The sequence below is a fragment of the Neofelis nebulosa genome, chromosome 15 (assembly GCF_028018385.1).
Source record: "Neofelis nebulosa isolate mNeoNeb1 chromosome 15, mNeoNeb1.pri, whole genome shotgun sequence".
NCBI lineage: Eukaryota > Metazoa > Chordata > Mammalia > Carnivora > Felidae > Neofelis > Neofelis nebulosa.
The window spans coordinates 28,796,371-28,816,557 of NC_080796.1; the positions used below are offsets into that span (position 1 = coordinate 28,796,371).

Below are 20,187 nucleotides of genomic sequence, written 5' to 3' on the forward strand. Positions count from 1 at the left end.
GAAATGTGAAATGCAATGAATATTTATAAATTTTGTCGCTGTAGTAAGTGATTCTAAGAATTACATTTATTTACTAAATCTCTATTGTCACTTGTTTCCCAATTATTGAATGTTTACCTACCCAGGACCTTCAGGTTAAAGTGTTTGCTGACTTCTCCAGCTTCATTTGAGGCAATGCAGATGTACCTTCCTGAATCTTCAGTCTCTGCTTTGATAAGCTGAAGAACCATTCCTTGAGTGCTCACTGTCAGACGGGTATTAAGACCCAGAGGCTGGCCATCTCTAAGCCAAGACATCCTGGGAGTTGGAGTTCCATCTGTAAAGCACGCCATGGAGGCAGAACTACCCTTGACAACTGTGATCTCCTCTGTTCCCATCGCATTGTCCAGATTTGGTGGCACTATATAGAAAACAACAGGTAAAACTTACACATCTATTATAAATTGAGACCAAGTTAGATCAAAAAAAATTTTTATGGTTCAGTTAGTTATATAGTATTTCTGTGATCTACTAAACTATAGAATTTAAAATAGCATATAAATAATTACTGCCTATTATAAAAAAAAGTATTGGATAGGCTAAATAGTAATCTCCGAAAATATTAGCAATGAAACCTCAGGACTGTTTTCTTGCAGAACATACAAAATTAAACTGTTTTAAGTTTTGGCCATTTTTGAACTTTTTAGGTTTGTCTCTTTAATTTGTTATAATGCATATTATAATTACAGAAGTATACTTTCAACTGCTGCATGTGGAATAAATAAAATAATACCAATTTCTAGAGTAAGTTTTATATAATCCATCAAAATTCATTTGTAGGCTGTAGTAAATAGTTCCTTAACTGTTCTCAGATGTTCTTTGGGATGTAGAAATTTGGACCAGTAAACCTTAATATTTCAGAAATGGAATGTTTTAGGTTGTCTCTCCATCTACACACATACACACACAAAGACATATATATGCATATTCATTTATATTTTAAATACTCTGAATGTACCACTAATATTATTAGAAAACATTCTGAACTTTCTCTTTGTATGAAAAGACTGGTCCTTGTGTTAGGATTGAAACGCAATTTTTAAAAATTTAGATTTGACTTAATGCAAGATTCCAGGTTAGAAGAGTATTTTGACAGATAGTATGTTTCAATATGGACCCTTTGGGAGAAAACACATTCTTTCCTAGTTACTAAAATCGTATTTTACCAGTTCTTCTGATATGTCAATATCTAAATATAAGCCTTTTGCTTAATATTGGACACATAGTAAAATACTAGGGACATCTTTGTGACATACCAAAAACTTGAAGACTATAATGTTTATTATCCACCCCAGCTCTGTTGGAGGCCACACAAGTGTACTCAGCAACATCAGACACCTGAGCTCTCACAATCCTGAAAAACAATTTGACCCCATATTTCATAATTTAATCCCATTCAACATATACAAAGAAAATATTTCTGATTTATACACAGATTATGAGTTATGCTGGGAAATTTTAGTTATGAGGGTTACAAAATACAGATGCCTCAAATGCAATTTGTTCCACAAAGTTAATCAGGCACTGACAGTATGCTATTAAAAATATAATATAATTTAAGAGTGAATATTTTTCAAATATACATTAAAAAAGAATGATGCTAACATGAAAATCACATGATTGTGGTAGGCATCTTCATATTACCTTTCCATAGAAAGTTTTATCTAAAATAGTAGTTCTTGAAATACATATGCGATACATACATCTGTCTATGCAAGACCTGTTTTATACAAATTTACTAAAATGTGAGCATTTAAATAAGAATAAAAAGCCATTTCAATTTTATTGTTGTTATCCTCTCTCTTCTAAAAAGATAGTGAAAGGGAAAAATAAACAACAGCGAAACCTTATGAAAAAAACATTTCTTAAACACCATTTAGATGAGGTTAAAGCCTACAGTCACAGTGACTTTATCTGTCTAGCAAATCACACAAAATCAAAGCTTACCTGATAACCTGCCCTCCTGAGAGCAACCGGATATGGGAGGAGAGAGGCAGAGGAAGTCCATTCTTTAGCCAGTTGATCTGTGGTAGGGGTGTCCCTGTGGCTCTACATTCAATATTTATTGAAGTATCCACCAAAGCCATTAGTTTCTCTGCTTCTTCTTTATTACCCCTAATTGCGGGTGGAACTATGTCCCGCAGAAAATGAGAATGAGAGAGAGAATGGGTGGGGTGTGCATTACTAGTTCAAATCATTTCAACTACAATTGTCCATACTGCTGCTTATCCCAAAAGGAAACAGCAGTGACATCAGATTTTAAAACTAAATGCTCCAGACACCTACTGCTAGAATTTTTATTTCCACTGATAGATTCCTAAGGTGGGATAGTCAAAAGAGAGTGAAATTTCACATTTACCGTAGACATTCAAGTTAAAAATTCGGTCTTCTTCTCCAGCAGGATTAGTAGCGACGCATGTGTATTTCCCCACATTGGATGGGAGAGCTCCGTAAATGTATAATGTGCTGCCATCTGCAGTCACCCTATAGAAAATGCCACAATAAAGGCACTGAGATGATTCACGTGAAGCTTAGAGCTTGAAAACTCACTCTGGGTTATTGTGTTCTTTAAAGAAATACCACCATAAAATGCACCTTCATCTTAGATATATAATGCTTCATATCTTTTTCACTAAGTATACGGACGTCTGTTAAACTCAGAGCTAGTAAAACTGGAGATTTCAGGCAACCAACTGAAATTCTACAGAACCAACTAAAATTCACGTCCTATATCTGCCACCTCCTTATGAGAAAAACTGGGAACGAGTGAAATCAGATTGGGAATTTCTCTATCCCAATCAAAGACATGTTTTTCTCAAAGTGAATATACTTTTTTCTTACCCATATAAAATTAAACAAAAATTATTAAACAAAATTTATTAAACAAAAAATTTTTTAAAATTCTGGTATGAAATTTGAAGAATGTTACAAGAAACTAAAAAAATATCAAAAAGTAACTATATATGACTTAGTAATATTTTTAATGGGAAGGAGAATAGGATAGCTTATTAAACTGTGACAACTATTTTGTAGAGGTATACTTTGCAAAAATTTTTCTACATATTGCTAGAGCTTTTTCTTTGAATTACATAATAGTAAATAACTATACTGTTAGACTGTCAAAGATATTTAAGTTAAGATTATTGCATTATTTATCCCCTTCACACACCATTAATTATCAAATAAAACTTTGATATAAAACTTCCTGTGTTTTAGAAAGAGATTAAATGGCTTTCTAAAGTTATTCCTACAATAGTGATTTTATTAGAATCTTCCAATGTCAAAAGTAAATGCTCCACTTCTACCCTATCATGTTATGTCATATGATTGCCAAATATTACAATATTATCTGAGTCTAATGTATTTTTCATTTTCAAAATATCAATTTTAAAATTAAATGAGTTTAATCATATGAATAAACAAAAAGCAAGTTGCCATAAGCAAAGGGAAATGGAAGCTGACCTTGAAAAAATTACTTTATTTGATTGGCAAATTGTTCCACTTACAAACCATATATACTTATTTGCAGAGCTGTTAACAAATATTCAGTAAGTTAGATATAAGAACAAGTGCATTTGGGATCTTATTGTAAGAGACAAGTGACTGATCATAAATTCTTAGGTGCAAATATTACATAAGATCTTAGGTCCTACCACCTTTCTGGTGCTTGGCTTGCAATACGGTTGATATCAGTTGATTTAATAAAAATAATTAAATACTTGTTAACTATTGAGATATGTCCACACCAAGAAATAAAACTTAAAATGTATCTCTAAAATATTATTTGGTAATGTACTCAATCTTCTAAAGGGAACAAATATCTAAATTTTAATATAAAATGACTTCAAAGAAAATAACATTTACTTATCATTATTTTTAAATTTTTTTTAACGTTTATTTATTTTTGAGACAGAGAGAGACAGAGCATGAATGGGGGAGGGTCAGAGAGAGGGAGACACAGAATCTGAAACAGGCTCCAGGCTCTGAGCTGTCAGCACACAGCCCGACGCGGGGCTCGAACTCACGGACCGTGAGATCATGACCTGAGCTGAAGTCGGCCGCCTAACCGACTGAGCCACCGAGGCGCCCCAACATTTACTTATCATTTTTTAAATCATGTATATTCAATTCATTGACTAGAAAACAGTCCAAACCCTAAATCTAAAATATTGATTTAAAATTATAAAGTGCATTTATAATTATAAAATTATAAAAAGCATTTAATTAATGCTTATTTATGCATCTGATTCTTCAAATATGTGTATACAATGGGGCTTTTGTGATGAAGTAATCTAGTAGAGATTAGAATTCTGGACTGTTCTCCTAAAGGTATTTGTTTTTGAAAGTAACAGGAGCAGGAAGCCCTGGAGAAGGAAGTGGGAGCAGGAAGCCCTTACCATGTAATTATCTCATCTCTGTATAGTTTGTTGCATGGGTAACAAGTACCAGCAGAAAATGGGATTTAGACAAATCACTACAAGGAATGAACTAGGTTATGATGATATTGTCTCTTTTTGCAAAATGAGCCAAGCACTCATTGATGCTGATGGATGAGGGAAATGCGCACACACACACACACATACACACACACACACACACTTTTAAGCAATTCTCTAAGGAGGGTTTCTGTGTCCAATTCTTCAAAATGTTATCTTTTCTCTTTCTAAATACAATGATTGCCAAATTCCCATGGCACTGAATTTGGTATTATTCATGTGAAATTTGAAGAATAAAGGCATTGAAGAATATCTTACAATTAATGATGTAAAGATTCTTTTAAAACATACCGGATTCTTTCTGTTTCACTGCTATTTATGGGCTTTCCATCTCTAAGCCATTGAATAAGTGGGGTGGGAATGCCACTTGCCATGCAGGTCAGCTCAACATTTTCCCCTAGAAGAACACTGACTTCACTTGCAATTTCAGCACCAGCAATACTTGGAGGAACTTTGGGAAAATGATTAAGATTCTCATTAACAAAACACAAGATTATAAATTCCAATGAATAATAGAATCATAGAACAAAATGCCATCTTTATTTCATATTTTTCCTAGGTTGTGGTTAAAGATCCAACTATTGTTATCCTCATAAATTATTTTATTTGTTTTTACACTTATTTATTTTTAATGTTTAATTTTTTTATTTTTATTTTTAAGTAGGCTTCACGTCCAGCGCAGGGCCCAACATGGGGCTTGAATTCACAACCCTGAGATCAAGACCTGAGTTGAGATCAAGAGTTGGATGCTTACCCTGCTGAGCTACCCACGGGCCCCCATAAATTACTTTTAAATGAGGAATGATTAGAGGAAACAGTTCAATAATCCTGTTATATTTGTAAGTTGATACAATTATTTAGTCACACAAGCTAGTGACAAATCTACCTCATGGGCACCCTTCCTGGCCAAATGAATCACTTTTAGATTAAATCCTCAATATAGTTCAGAATTAGAACAGCTCAGGAGTGTGTTTTATGAAATCTTGGCATCATTGTCTGAGAAGAGTATCTAGGTTGGTTATTTCTCTCTTCATAATGCAATTTAAGTATTATTCATTCTGAACAATGGATAGACTTGTAGGTTTCAAGATCCAATTATTTCTTCTATACTCTTTCTAGCCAGCTTTGCTTTTCACGTTAATGATTTGATTGAGAAATAATGTCTACAAAAATGTTGACAATGGTATCAAGCAGAAACACATCTGAATTCCTCTTCTAAATAATTACGGTGGTATGCTGGAGGTAGTGCACACCAGCTCGCAAGAGCCAATTTTATACATCTTCCCTACTCCATGTTCAGTGACGTCATATTGGGAGCTTGAAATGGGTCACAATGGGAATAATTACACCATAGAAGCTGGCAAATGATTGGCTATAAATCAGGACCTTTTTGTCTGCAGAGTCAGTTGTTAAATATTTAACAGCACATCCCTATGTAAATTTGCGGAATTTACAGTTACTAAATTAGTCAAATCAATAGGAGTTTTAATGAGACTCCTAAAATGAGTAGCTAATATATGACAATCACTGGACTAGGCCCTACACATGTATTTGTAGTCCTGAGATATGATTACATACATAAAGTATCTGATGAAATGTTTGGTCATACCACATTACCCACGATTACCACTTATTATTGTTAATGCATTAAACTAAATTAGACATAATCCCTGACCCTGAATCTCTGAATAGTTATTTTTCTCATCTTGCTTCTGAAATCTCAAAGCATCCCTAATCAGAGAAACCATCGATAGTCATAAATTTATTTCAATTTTTCCTAGTTTTAATTTTTAGTTGATGGTTCTTAATTTTACTTTGCAATATATACATTTATGAAATCATTACACTGTGCAACTTAAACTTATACAATGTCATATGTCAATTATATCTCAATAAAACTAAAATAAATATTTTTGAAGTTAGCTTTAGCAAAGCACAAAATAGGTAGAAAATATTCAATTACTTTTATAATTTATGAGAAATTCTTTTCAGAGTAACTGTAATAAAATCAGAAAAAGCCAGCATTCAACTTAGTTTCAAGTTAGACTTCTACTCCAATTTAAACATTAGGCCAAAAGTAATAATCAAGAATCATTTACTGAAAATGGAAAGTATGAAAGTTCTCCATCCATCTAGTGGTCAGCATTATGTTGAAACATAGTAGGTGTTAATTAAGTTGATTAAGTGCAGAATGAATTAATGCTCCTATGCTCACCCCAAAATAGTAAAAAATCCATGCTTACTTGAAATTTAACCAATCCCTGACTTGCAGTTAGAACACAGTACAATCTCTTCATAAGTTAATCTTACTTATCTATATAAATAAAAACAGATCTATAGGCTTGGCTCAAAACAAGTTATACCAGATTAAAATAAATAAGTAATTCAATAGAATATATACTATTGGAAAATCATTTCAGTAAAAATGAAAAAATACAGAGATTATGACACATCTATTATTCTTTTTTTCCAGTTATGACCATTTTCATGAAAGTACAACTCTACTGATAAATATAGGATAGAAAATTGACAATATTTTTTGTATATCTAAAGTTATTTTGTAAGTCACATCATTAGACAGTGCTTATATCTCAACAAAACTGGAAAAAAGAAAATATCCAAAAAATTACAAAGAAAGGTATTTTCAATCAATTATAAATGATCTCTTTAGATGTAGTCTTGTTTGTTTTATAGGTAGAATATAATAAAGAAACTGAAGGTGAATCAGAGTGTACCCCACATACCTTTTTAAAATTTTTTTTAGTAAGCTTTATGCCCAATGTGTGGCTGAACTCACAAGAGTCACATGCTCTACTGACTTAGCCAGACAGGAGCCACCCATACCCCACATACCTTGAATTGAAAGAATGTAATTTTTCTGTGCTTTTCCCTCCATATTTGATGCAATGCATGTATAGTTTCCACTATCTGAATGTTGAGACCGGGCGATTTGGAGTTTGCTACCTCCAGACAAAATATGTACTTCAAGTGAGTCAGAATTTTCTAGAGGTGAAAACAAAGCAAAACAAAACATAAAAAGCTCTTATTTTAACGTCTCTGCAATTCACCATAATATATCTTATTTTATGTGGCAACTATAGTTCTTAAGTGTTCTTCCTTTGTACTTTCATTTTAAATGGGATACCTCTTTGAAAAAACAAGAAAGAAAAATCTCTACGTAATGAATACTATTAGTTATTATTAGTTATCATTATTAGTTACTAGTAATTAGACTTTCTGAAGTAAACACAGCTATAAGCATAGTACTGAAAATGTACTAGTTTCTTCATTAGTAAATTAAGGGCAAAAGAAAACAAAACAAAAAAAAGCACAGCTATATTACCGATGGGCTTGTGGTTCTTCAACCAGGCTATCGTGGGAGGCGGGATTCCAGTGGCATCACATGTTAAGGTCACAGGATTGCTGATCGTCTCAACAACCACTTCATTTTCAGGCCCTTCGATACTGGGTGGCACTGTGAAAAGACAGAAAAAATGTTGTGTCCTCATTAAGCTAATTCAGGACACTTTTGCATTGGCACATCTGGGGGAAAAAGAGCTGTATATTAGAGGCAGATGCTCACCATATACATTGAGGTGGAAATTTTTATCATCCCGTCCTGCTACATTTATAGCTCTACATACATACTGGCCTGTGTCAGATACCTAAAAGAAAAAGATACTATTGTATGTGCTCCATTAAGTTACAGATGACCAATCACACTGTTCGCGTGTAGATTAAATCATAAGTCATCTTTATGCTCCAATGCCCCAGTTCTTTTTTTCTTTTTTTTAGTTTTATTTATTTATTTTGAGAGAGACACCATGAATGGGGGAGGGGGAGAGAGAGAGGGAGAGATAGAGAATCCCAAGGAGGTCCGCACCATCAGCGCAGAGCCTGATGCAAAGCTCCATCCCAGGGACCATGAGATCATGACCTGAACCAAAACCAAGAGTTGGATGCTTAACCGACTGAGCCACCCAGGCACCCCTCCAATGTCCCAATTAATTGCCTTCTACAATCCTTTTAAAAAATAAATAAACAAATAAAATTTAAAAGATAAAGAAAGAAAGAAAGAAAGAAAAATAAGGTCAATAGCATTGATGATGCTGTTTTTAAATAAGAATTATTTGTCACTGCAGTAAAGGGAATGCAACTGCCAATGCTTTCTTCCACAATCCCACCAAGGAGTCATGACACACGAACAAGAATAAAAGATGCACCTCAGCTTCCTTGATCTGCAGCATTTGTCCATCTGCTAAAATCTCCAAGCGAGTGGATTCTGTTATCATCTGCCCATTCTTATACCAGGTGATGACTGGAGGGGGCACGGCGTTCGACTCACACTCCAGTGACACTGAGGTCCCCTCTCTTACATTAACTACAGAAAGAGATTCACCGCCATGATCTTTAATGCTTGGGGGCACTGAGGGAGGGAAACAAGAGCAGAAGGATTTTTTTTGTTTTTTCATTAAGATGCTCAGATAGAAAATCTCTAATACTAGTTTAAAAATGAAAGAATTTTATGAGGAGAATAAAGACAAACCATAGACAGTCAGGGAAACTTTTTTCTTGCTTTCACCAGCTTGGTTGATAGCAATACAAGTGTATTCACCACCATCAGATACCTTGGCCCGAATAATTTGCAGAGTTCGACCACCTGTGGGCAAATACAATGCAAACTGAAGAGCGGCATAGAGGCTGTTTTATTTTATTTTATTTACTTAGTTTTACATGTTTTATTTATTTTTGAGAGAGAGAAAGAGTATGCAGAGGGGCCGAGAGAAACAGAGAATTTTAAGCAGACTCCACACTGTCAGCGCAGAGCCTGATGTGGAGATCGAACCCACGAACCATGAGATCATGACCTGAGCAAAAATCAAGATTTGGACGCATAACCCACTGAGCCACCCAGGTGCCTCTAGCAGTTGTTTTAATAACTATTTCTGTCAGTAAGATAAACAGCAAAATATATCCTTTTTCTAACAGTGAGATTTCCTATTCAAAAGCAAAGAACTAAATTGAATTGAGTGTCTTCAATCCTTCTTTTCCCTTTGATTTCAGTATTTATTCTACTTCCTTATAAAGGAAGAAATTCAGAAATTTTTTTCTCTCCAGTAACCATAGGGAGTAGAACTGTTTGATACAGGTTCTAGCAAGCACACAGTAATTACACTATAGTCAAGATATGTTAAATCTCCCACAGTGTAGAAGTGATTGTCTGTTGGTCTATTTATCTATCCTCAAGGAGCTTTAGGATTGATTAAAAACAACCACTGATTTTATCCAATGAAATCACCCTTTTACTAGTCTATCACCCACAAGGAGTCTATCACCCGCAGGTTGTTCCTAAATGTCACAATTTCTTGAAAGTAGACCTTGTTACTATACATTCTCACTAAAACCATAAATCTGTACAATGTTATCCTAATGGCCCCAAATGGGTAAAGAGAGGCATTTAATGTGAACAAATAAAAGGAACAAGATAGGGGGGCCTGGGTGGCTCAGTCAGTTAAACATCTGACTTCGGCTTAGGTCATGATCTCACAGTTCATGAATTTAAGCCCCACGTGGGGCTCTCTGCTGTCAGCATGGAGCCTGGAACTTGCTTCGGATTCTCTGTCCCCCTCTCTCTTTGCCCCTGCCCTGCTTGCACACTCTCTCCTCCTCTGTCAAAAATAAATAAACATTAAAAAAAAAAAAGGAACAAGACAAAAGTTTGGGAAAAGACTAAGTTGATGCCATTTGTATTGAGAAAAGTGAGAAGGTTTTGCCCACCTTTTAAGAGTAATAACTTCCTTACCAGGCACAATGAGAGCATTTGTATTTAGCTTGATAGGCTGTTCATTCTTGAGCCAGCTGAGATCAGGAGGTGGAAAACCAGAGACCTCACAGGTCAAAGAGATGAAATTGTTCACCACAACAGTGAGATTTTCAGGGTTAGGACCGATGACACTTGGAGGAACTATAAAAGTAAACATATTAAAAGTGAAATCTGATATTATCAGCAGTACATATTCCAATTTGTTAATATAAGCCTGATCGCCATAGTCTGCTAACACACTGACTTAGTGATACTGTTATTTTGCTGTCTCTTCTAATTCCCTAATGCCCTCATCAAACTAATTTCCATCAGTTTTGTTTTTCCCAATTGAAAGAGGATACTAGAATTTTCAAAGACAGAATTATTGTGCATTTTATGTGTAAAATGTAGCAGGCAATTCCTAATATGGTTTTGTTAATGTACAAAGAAAGACCTAACAGCACTTTTTATTCAGTACATTTGAATATTCTTGTATTTAATATTACATTTTTATTTAAGGTTTTATCTTAGTGCGTATAGCAACAGTAAAGTAGAAATTTAATTTTAGGGTGTCTATCAACAAATCATACAGGTTATTTTGACGATGTAAATAAGTGACTTTCAAGATGAGCAGAAAATTTAAGAAATAAACAATGTTATGGTTTATTGTTCAAAACAAAAAAAGATTTCCAAAAGCAAAAGCAGTGCAAAGAAAAAGTGGAATAAAAAAGAATAGGATTAATAATGCAATGCTATTTATGCATATTAAAACATATGCATATGGAATAGAGTTTTATAAGAATACACAGACATAGATGGTATAATATCTTACACATTCGAATGGTTTTCTATGAAAGGAAAGGGTAAACAGGAGCAAGAAATGGGCATAAAAATGAATGAACTGATTAATAAATAAAAGTAAAGGTGGGTCTTGTTCAGGCCAATGATGAGAGACATGAATGCAATTAACAGAACACTCATTATATTAAGATGAAGGTCTTAAAACAACATCAAAAACAAAAGCAAAACATCAAAAAGGCAAAATTTCTTTTACTATCACATGATTGTTTATTTTTCACCAATTAATTTTAATAGTCATTCATTATTCATTTATTAGACATTCATTAAATATTTACTGTATTGCAGACATTGTGCTAAGTGCTGATGCAGTGTGAAAATGTAATAGATAATGCCCACATAGAGTTAATAGTTTGACATTAAAGACAGACATTGAACTAAAAATAACAGCTAACATTTTTTTGAATGGATATGCTGTGCTCGGCACTGTTCTAAACACTGCACAAATACCATCACACATACATTTCACATATACTATTGACTCCCCACACAACCTTATGTGTTAAATACAGTTCTTATCCTCATATTAGAGATAAGGAAGTGGAGACAGAAAAGTTGGCATCTTGCCTAAGGCTTCACAACTAGTTACTGGAAGAGACCTAAAGACTGTTGTCTGGCTCAAGAGCCCTTATTCTTAGCCACTGTTTTATACTGCCTCGTAATTACAAATGTGATGAGAGTCAATCAGAAGAGTGGGTAACAACAGGGAACTATCCTAATCTGGGGATCAGGAGGAGGAAGTGACATTGAAGAACATACTGAAATATGAACAAGAATAAGTTAAGTGAAAGACAGAAAATGGGTGTACTTCCAGAAAGAAGGCACAGCATATACAAAGGTCCAAGTGGAGAAAAGAACACAGCACCTAGAAGACTAGCGTGACCAGAGTTTGAAGAACAAAGTTAGGGGAGACGCACAGAGAATTAAAGGACTAAGGAAAGGTAAGATCTTTTTTTTTTAATTTTTTTTTTAAGGTTTATTTATTTTTGAGAGACAGAGATAGAGCATGAGCAGGGGAGGGGCAGAGAGAGAGGGAGACACAGAATCTGAAGCAGGCTCCAGGCTCTGAGCTGTAGCACAGAGCCCGCCATGGGGCTCGAACTCACAGACTGTGAGATCAAGACCTGAGCCAAAGTCAGACACTTAACTGACTGAGCCACCCAGGCGTTCCCAAAGGTAAGATCTTATAAGGTCTCTAGGACCCATTCATTAAGAATGCTGAAATACAGCCTCAAGAATGGGGAGCTGCAGAGTGTTTTAATCAGAAATTAAGATATCAATCTGGCCACCGTGGAGAGAACTAATTATGAGGCTAGAAGGGATTCAGAAAGGCCAGTGAGGAGACCAGTGCTGTAAAATGTGTGACAGATGTTGGTAGCTATGCCTGGGATGGTGTCAAAAAGGATTAAGAAAAGTGAATGGACTTACGGACATTTCATAGAATTTTTAGGACTTGATGTTTTGAGGATAAAATTTAAGGAAGAGGAGAAGGAGTCAGGGATGACACCCAAAAGGCAGGGTATAAATAAGGGGTATAGGTGTCACAAAAGCCAAAGAGAAGAGTATATTTGAAAATGATACTGGCAAGAATGTCAAATGCACAGAAATAAAAACGATAAATCCAGGAAGTGCCTCTTGGACATAAGGATGTCATTTGATGAATTCAGTGAGCAGTTTCATTGGTGATGTGAAGGTGAAATTTGGAATACAGTGGTGGAATGAGTGAGTGGGAGCGAGGAAATGGAGACATTAAATATATACAGTTATTAGAAAGGCTTGTTTTGAAATTGGGGAGAAAGCGAGGGAGGCAGCTAAAGGGAAAGTTTAAGTCCAAGGGGAATATTTTGTTGTTGTTTAAAAATGGAAGATAGGGGTGCCTGGGTGGCTTGGTCGGTTAAGCGTCCGACTTTGGCTCAGGTCATGATCTCGCGGTCCGTGAGTTCGAGTCCCGCGTCGGGCTCTGTGCTGACAGCTCAGAGCCTGGAGCCTGTTTCAAATTCTGTGTCTCCCTCTCTCTCTGCTCCTCCCCTGTTCATGCTCTGTCTCCCTCTGTCTCAAAAATAAATAAACGTCAAAAAAAAATTAAAAAAAAAATTAAAATGGAAGATATAAGTAAATTTAAGTGCTGTTGGGAAGGAGCCAAAAAGAGGGAGAATTTCAATATTCAAGAGAAAGAGAGGAGATTATGAGATTTTGGAGGAGGCAGTGGACAGGGATCTAGAGTCAAGTTAGTCTTTGGCCTTTGGAAGGTAGAGGGATGCTTCGATCTTCTGTGGTAATGGGGAAAGAAGTGGCAATAACAGATGGTGGTAGTATGCTCCATTTGATGGTAGGAATTTGAGGTGGTTTCTGGGCTCTGCCTTCTCTTTTTTCTGTAAAACAGGAGGTGAGGGCATTTACTGACAGAAAGCGAGAGGGGGCTGTTTATGGACTGAATGTTTACATACCCAGCCTTGCCCTTCCACTCCCAATTCGTATACTGAAGCCCTGACCCTCACTGTGGCTGTATTTAGAAATGGTACCCTTAAGGAAATAATTAAGCTTATGGGGTTGTAAGGGTGAGGCCCTGATATTAAGGATTGTTGTCCGTATAAGAAGCGACATCAGAGAGTTTCCTTGCTTTTCTGGCCATGTGTGCTAAGTGAAAAGGCCTTGTGGGGACAAAGTGGCCAAAGCAAGCCAGCAAGAACCTTTACCAGAAAGCAAACCCTGATGGAACCTTGATTTTGTACTTTCCAGCCTCCAGACAGTGAGAAAATTAATTTCCCTTGTTTAGGTCACACAGTTTCTGGCATTTTGTTATGGCAGCCCGAGCCCGCTAAGCCAGGGATCATCTGAAGAGAGGGATGAAGACGAGAGAGAGTCACTAGGGAGCAGACATGAGAGGAGGAGCCCAGGCAGTATGGAGAGCCCAGTTCAAGATGATACCTATCAATTTATAGGCACTGATGTTCCTGACTCCAAGAGTTCCTCCAGCCATGGTTAGCCACCTAGGTGCAGGTATGGTCAGAGGGGCAGGTATGGTCAGCTGTGGAATTTACTGAGAGGTAACACAGCAAAATAGCTAAGTTTAAAACCTCTAGAATGAGACTACCTAAGTTAAAATCCTGGCACTGTATTTGCCAGTTCTGTAACTTTGGGCACGTAACTTAATCTCACTAGACCTCAGCCTTTTCATCTGTAAAAGAGGTATAAAATGGTACCAACCACCCGGGATTATTGAGATAAGTAAGTGAAATAGCATACGTAAAAACTTGGCACAGCACCTAGTAGGTATCAAGCAGAAGATATGTTGTGTTGTTAGATGCAGAGCTGAGCTTTTACTGAACAAGAGCAATAAAAAGACCAAGAGAGGTGGCTGAAATGCTCTTCCATTAACAGTTAAGCTGGACATGAAGGAGAGTGAACACAGAGAGCTGAAAACCCAAGGGCCCGCAGACAGAGTCCAAAAGAAGCAAGCATTGCTGTAGTGGGATATAACAAGTGGTATGGTTTTAAGTGAAGATAATTTAAATTATGTCTCTCCAAAATGAATTTTCTAATTGTAAGTATGGGTTCCTGACTGTAATTGGGGTTCAAAGTATCATTAACTGGTGAACGAGGAAACACCCTCCCAAACTCCAGTCCTTAAGGGTAAACTCTAGTGGCTGCCGCCTCTCCAGGTAGCAAGGTTCCCACTTCAGGTGTTTTTGCTATGCATTAGGAAGAACAATGATCATATTTATTTAATTACTCCTGAGAATTCACAGCACATTGTTTTGTGTGTTGCTTAGATGTACTAATTAAAAAAAATTGTGAAGATATTTATTAAGCACCTACTGTGTTTTACCCATTGTGCTAGGTACTGGGAATACAAAGATAAAAATGTTCCAAATATTTGTTACAGAAACACCAAAAGAGGCTGGACACCAATATTCCCTACAAATCACACCAAGGAAGAATATCCATGATGCTAAATAAAAGTATTTTGGAGGGATAAATTTTTCATGAAATGTCAAATTTCAGCTATTTCCAACATGGGCTAGAATTCTGTGTGTGCATCCCACATGCAAAAGAAATCTTTTACGATGATTGTTCACCATTTCCAATTTAATATTCCCAAACAGATGTGGGTCATGAAAATAGGATTAATCATTTGCAGTTGGCATCCAACTGCTTTCTTTTTTTCCACACTTGCCTAAATAGTATCTCAATAGCTTTTTACCAAAATATTAGTATTTATGCATTGTCTAGCATATAGGTGTACTGATGGATTTTGAGAATTATTTAACTACCCAAATGACTTTTTCTTTTCCAGGGAGTATACCTAATGGTACTAGAGGATATAACTCAACATTAATTCTACTTTTGAGGACAGAAACTGGTTCTGATCAGGGTTAGTGGGTAAATTTTTATAAGTAGAAGAGCTATATTTGGGTCTAACTTCATAAAAACATAAAATTTGGGGGAATTTCAAATTTTGATTCTTTTTTCACTTTCAAAGTAACTAGTTTATCCTAAGGGACTGAAAAAATATAATAACAGGCTTCCTAGAAGATTTGTACTTTATAATCCTACTGGTTGTGATGGGAAGAACATAGGAGATTGAATAAATTGCAGACTCCACACATTGTTCAAGTGAAAAATACAAAAGAAGTCCACATAATCCAAAAGACAGTTTTCATGCTTTTTCCAGCGTATGCTAAGAAACGTTATTGGAACTGAGCTCTTACCGTGAACATTGAGGTTAAAATATTGTTTGGCACTCCCAGCTCTGTTCTCAGCAATACACACATACCTGCCGATATCTGTTATTTGAGTGTTCAGAATCTAAGGAAAAAGATGAAGACATTTCAACTGAAACTTTTAATAAAGCAATTTTTCATATTCATCATTATGTTTCAGAATAAATATCACATACCTTTTCTGATTAATACCAGACGAGCACAAGAAAAAGAAATTTTTGTGCATAATAGTGCTGATGCCAGCTTTTATTAGGTCAATCAAATATTTATTTCCAAAGATTTCCAATCAGAAAAGGCAAATTAAAAGAATTAATGTTTATTTATTTTTGAGAGGTGGGGGTGTGGAGGGGCAGAGAGAGAGGAAGACACAGAATCTGAAACAGGCTCCAGGTTCCAAGCTGTCAGCATAGGGCCGGACGCAGGGCTTGAGCCCATGAACCGCGAGATCATGACCTGAGCCTAAGTTGGATGCTTAACCAACTGAGCCACCAAGGCACCCAAGAAAAATATACACATGGCCACTAGTGAACAGCAATTTGGGATATTTATGTGGTTTTCATTATTTATTACCAATTCTTTACTAATACAGGGGAAGTGTTGATCTACAGGGAACCTTACACCACCTGGGATTTTATCATCAGAAATAGACTACAGAAAGGATTATAATAATTTACTTATAATGTGTTTTTTATCACAAGGTCCGTGTTGTAGTAAATTTAGGGGTGTGCATGTGTCAAAAGTACAGACAATTTTTGTAAGAATTCACACAAAAGTGTAATAGTGGCCACCTCTGAAAGACAAATACCATATGATTTCACTCGTGTGGAACTGAAGAAACAAAACAAATGATCATAGGGAAAACAGAAAGAGGCAAACCAAGAAACAGACTCAACTCTGGAGAACAAACTGAGTTACCAGAGGGGAGAGGGGTAGGGGGATGGGTTAAACAGAGGATGCAAATTAAGGAGGGAACTTGTTGTGAAGAGCACTGGGTGTTGTACACAAGTGTTGAATCACTAAATCATATATCTGAAACTAATATCACCCTGTATGTTAACTAACTGGAATTTAAATAAAAACTTAAAGAAAATAGTGGTCCCTTCTGGTAGGGAGTATAGAATAAAGAATTTTATTTTACATTCTTCTTATGGTTAGTTATTTTTATAAACATAATATTTACAAACCAACAAAAGTATCTTTTAAAAGTGAAAAAGACTTCTTATAAAATACAAAGTGAAACAGCTTTTTAAAAATAAGATTTTTTTACTTTTACCTGAAGAATTCTTCCATTAGATAGAAATTTATGATGCCCATTTTCTAGCAAGGGCTGTCCATCTTTTTGCCAGGAATTCTTTGGTGTGGGGCTGCCACTGGATAAACACTCCATCAATGTCTTCTTATTCACCAGCACGGTGACCTCTTCCGGAAGGTCACTACTTGCTCCCTTAATAATCGGTGGCACTAATAAATGATTGCAACAAAAAGATAATGACAGGAGATAAGGTCTTTTCTCAGTTATTCTAATCTTGTGGCAGTTTTCAAAAGTATGGCATGATAACAGAAGAGCAAAGTTGAAGAAGAAACATTTTACACCAATAACTTAGGGTGATGATAAAAATGGTGTGAATTTGGGTTTACCTATCCTGGACTAACCTCTTCCACGATTTTCATTCCCATTTAGCTCAATCCCAATCCTTCTCCAAATTATCTGACCTTGTTTCTCTCTCAGCCCCTTCCACTATGCCTTCTGGGTTTTCAAGCATACATATAAGTAGAATCTGCATGAATGAATATTTAAGTCTGGTCACCTAGACAAGCCAGATCAATTACATCTTTAAAGTGTATTTGGAATGTACAGATTTGGTTTCATTTTGCAAGGGAATTATCTGGGCTTCTTAAAGTGTGTTTCTGCAGCCTCAGTGTCCATGGTATCAGCATCATCTGGGAGCGTGGTTAGAGACAAATTTGGGGGGCCCACTCAGACCTCTTCAATGGGCATCTTTAGAGAGGCCAAGAAATTTGTTCAGGTGATCTTGATGTACACTGAAGTTTGAGGAGTCACATTCTAGATTTTCCTACATATATTCATTTGCATTTAAAATAATACCACAGAATCCAGGTGCATACCTATCTTATGTTAGACTAATCCATTATGAAAAATCACATTACCCATAAAATTTTAAAAAATGGAAATGTTTCATAAACTAGAAACACATGTATTGGCTGGCTGTTGTAAATGTAGAAAATTTATCTTCAAAGTGAATAATCATTTTATTTTATTTGGAAAGCTTAGCTATTTTGTTTCATTCTCTTACAATGTACCATAACTTTAGCAATCAGTAAAGACTATATATTTAATGTAGATACAGTCCTGTGGTATTTGGGTCTTTCAAAAACTACACTGAAAGTCTGTAAAGAAAATAACCAAGGCTACAAGGTACATATTAGAATTTCAATGTTACTTTAAATGCAAATTTTCACATTCAAAGTTATATGATTTTTACTATACTCCAGATAACATAAAATATAACTTGAACTGCAGATTAGTAAAAACTGAACTTGAACTTCAGATTAAATGCGCCTGTCACTAACCCCAATACCAGGAAAACTAAACAAATGGGATGTTGGGACATAAAGATTCTATGTTTTCCTCAACTTCTGCCTGGGGCTGAACGATCAGGGGGTCCCGGAGGTCCCGAGCTCTTTCTTTGACCTGCTCCTCCAGCTGTGTTGACCCATCAGCTGGCTTACACCATTCAGAATCATTCTCAGTAGAGAACCTTGGAATAGCACATAGAAGGTGAGCCTCAAACACTGTGAAACATCCCTAATTTAGACAGAATTTTGGGTACAGGTTCTATTTTTCGTTTTGTTCCAGCTCTCTAAACTTATCTCCATCATGCTGTGCAACTTCCTCTTAACTAAAATAGCCTGAAGGGATGAACATCTACCTTTGAGTACTCACCCCCCAGGTTCCATTTCAATTTAACTGACTCCCAGTCCTTCCCAATACCACATTATCTTGCTTCTTTATCAGATTCTTCCACTGTGCCCTAAACTCTTTCCAAACTTAGGTCAAATTAAGTCATGTGGTCTAGGATACTCCTTCACTCTTCTTGGTGATGTTAGTACTGATTTTATTTTTTTTCTTAACACTATCTCATAGACTTTAAGATCTATCTTGATGACCCATCCAACCCTAATTAGTTCATCTCTACTCCACGTCAGCCAGTCCTAGACAGCCATACCTTGGACCACTCAATATTAACACCTCTTCCCTTTGCAAGTTATAAGCTCCCTGAAGAAGGACCAATGTCTAGGATATTCACTACTATGTCCTTAGTGCCTGGCACATAATTGAGCAATCAACAGATACTTGTCAAATATATGAATTTGGAACTCTAGTGTTCTTTCTTCCACCTCTTTTCAGGCTTCCTTCCTAAGCTGCTCTTTGTTTGCACTGAAAACTCTAGCCTTTCTAATCTTTCCTCACTTATAATCAACCCATCAGCTAAATTCCATCATTTTCCCTCTTGCCCTGCCCAGACCTCATAGGGGTCATTTTGGTCATGCTCTGTCTCACTAGTTTCCACCCTCCAGTGCTTCCACAATATATACCTGTTTACCTTGTGGCACAACCCCGCCCCACCCAGATAGAGCACACTAATTATTATTATTATTATTATTATTATTATTATTATTATTATTATTATTTTACCTCTACCTCCAGGTTACTGGGGATGCTGTGGAAGGAAGGGTGGCTGCAGAAAGGAATAACTGAGTCACATGGCTCTAATTTCAACAGTTGATGTCCATCACATCCTCTATGGTGGTAATCACTAAACTTCTCTGTTTTCTGCAGACCCAAACACCCCTGCCCCTGTTTTTCTTGCTCTCATAGTTAATGAAGAGGACTAAAGACATTTGATATGCATTTCCCCATTTCTCTCCTAACCATTCCAATGAATGGCAATTCATTACCACGAAAGGCTAATTAACCCGTCTTGGTTCCTAGATTGAATTTTTCACCTGTTCTAGGGTCTTGGTCCATCAATTCCTGCACACCACCCTCCCCCATCCACACACACACTTGAAATTTTAATTTGTCCCGTTCTGTTGGATCACCTTCTGTGGTCTATAAGCAAGCTCAAATCTTTCTTAAATATGTTTTCTCAAACAAGCTGTTTGTCCTAAAATTCTACTCCATTTCTTCCATCCTCTGCAAAATGTCTTAACAGTACTCTATATTTGTTTTCTTTCTGATTAG

The 20,187-nt window shown here is 36.1% G+C and overlaps 1 protein-coding gene across 3 annotated transcripts in view; it reads right to left on the bottom strand.

The window, feature by feature from the left end:
- HMCN1 (hemicentin 1) overlaps window positions 1-20,187 on the bottom strand; it is a 481,286-nt gene that overhangs the window by 86,727 nt on the left and 374,372 nt on the right. For all 3 annotated transcript variants that reach the window (XM_058700608.1, XM_058700606.1, XM_058700609.1), the window contains 13 exons: window positions 17,194-17,381; window positions 15,909-16,005; window positions 10,339-10,500; window positions 9,082-9,195; window positions 8,759-8,961; window positions 8,119-8,200; window positions 7,879-8,010; window positions 7,389-7,538; window positions 4,827-4,986; window positions 2,399-2,523; window positions 1,987-2,170; window positions 1,296-1,393; window positions 122-400 (listed from right to left, as the gene is read on the bottom strand). In XM_058700608.1, the coding sequence (XP_058556591.1) occupies window positions 122-400; window positions 1,296-1,393; window positions 1,987-2,170; window positions 2,399-2,523; window positions 4,827-4,986; window positions 7,389-7,538; window positions 7,879-8,010; window positions 8,119-8,200; window positions 8,759-8,961; window positions 9,082-9,195; window positions 10,339-10,500; window positions 15,909-16,005; window positions 17,194-17,381 (1,974 nt within the window). The remainder of the gene's footprint in view (window positions 1-121; window positions 401-1,295; window positions 1,394-1,986; window positions 2,171-2,398; window positions 2,524-4,826; window positions 4,987-7,388; window positions 7,539-7,878; window positions 8,011-8,118; window positions 8,201-8,758; window positions 8,962-9,081; window positions 9,196-10,338; window positions 10,501-15,908; window positions 16,006-17,193; window positions 17,382-20,187) is intronic.